Here is a 775-nt window from a genome sequence, read left to right as displayed (position 1 = left end):
GATAAACCTATGAAATATATTTCTGGCTCTGAGGCTATGGGTCTTTCTTTTACATACACATTTTAAATGTGACCCTTCTATCCCTTCCTTCAGAAGAATTGTCTCAGAGCCCTCTTTATGTCTTTATTCCTCAGACTGTAGATGAAGGGGTTCAGCATGGGGGTGACCACGGTGTACATCACTGCGGCCGCCGTGTCCTTCTGGGCTGTGTGGGAGGACATGGGGTTGAAATAAACCCCGATGAGCGTCCCGTAGAACAAGGTCACCACGGACAGGTGAGAGCCGCAGGTGGAGAAAGCCTTCCGCCTCCCTCCGGTGGTCGGGATCCTCAACACCGCAGCGACGATGCGCGTGTAGGACACCAAGATGCCCACGAAGGGGGTGATGAGCTGTCAATGCCCCCAAACCAGATGAAGAAGAACATCTGGGTCAAGCAGCCCGCATAAGGGATCCCTCTGCGTCCTGACACGTGATTGGCCAGCATCTTGGGGACGGTGGTGGAGGTGAAACAAATGTCCACGAAGGCCAGGTTGGCCAGGAAGAAGTACATGGGCGTGTGGAGACGGGCGTCCGTGCCGATGGCCAGGATGATGAGCAGGTTCCCCAGCCCGGTCACCAGGTACATGCTCATAAAAATGACGAAAAGCAGCTGCTGCTGTTGGGGGTCCTCTGAGAACCCCAAGAACAAGAACTCGGAGACCCGGGTCAGGTTCACGTCTTCCATGGTCACTGTTCTGGATTGATCAGAAAGACCACCAGTGTTCAGACAAGGGCT

At 54.2% G+C, this 775-nt stretch overlaps 1 protein-coding gene across 1 annotated transcript; it reads right to left on the bottom strand.

The window, feature by feature from the left end:
* Positions 1–328: 328 nt before the first annotated feature.
* Positions 329–724, bottom strand: LOC106733444 (olfactory receptor 1361-like). Its single transcript, XM_014582742.1, has one exon. The coding sequence runs from the start codon at positions 722–724 to the stop codon at positions 329–331; it is 396 nt and encodes a 131-aa protein (XP_014438228.1).
* Positions 725–775: the final 51 nt, after the last annotated feature.

This window comes from Tupaia chinensis, unplaced genomic scaffold, assembly GCF_000334495.1.
Source record: "Tupaia chinensis unplaced genomic scaffold, TupChi_1.0 Scaffold143764_1, whole genome shotgun sequence".
In the NCBI taxonomy this organism is placed as follows: Eukaryota; Metazoa; Chordata; class Mammalia; order Scandentia; family Tupaiidae; genus Tupaia; species Tupaia belangeri.
Note: the sequence above shows the minus strand (reverse complement) of the source record. Positions and strands in the feature narration are given on the sequence as shown.

Coding starts and splice junctions, on each gene's coding strand:
- LOC106733444 (XM_014582742.1), bottom strand. CDS start 724: ATGGAAGACGTGAACCTGACCCGGGTCTCCGAGTTCTTGTTCTTGGGG.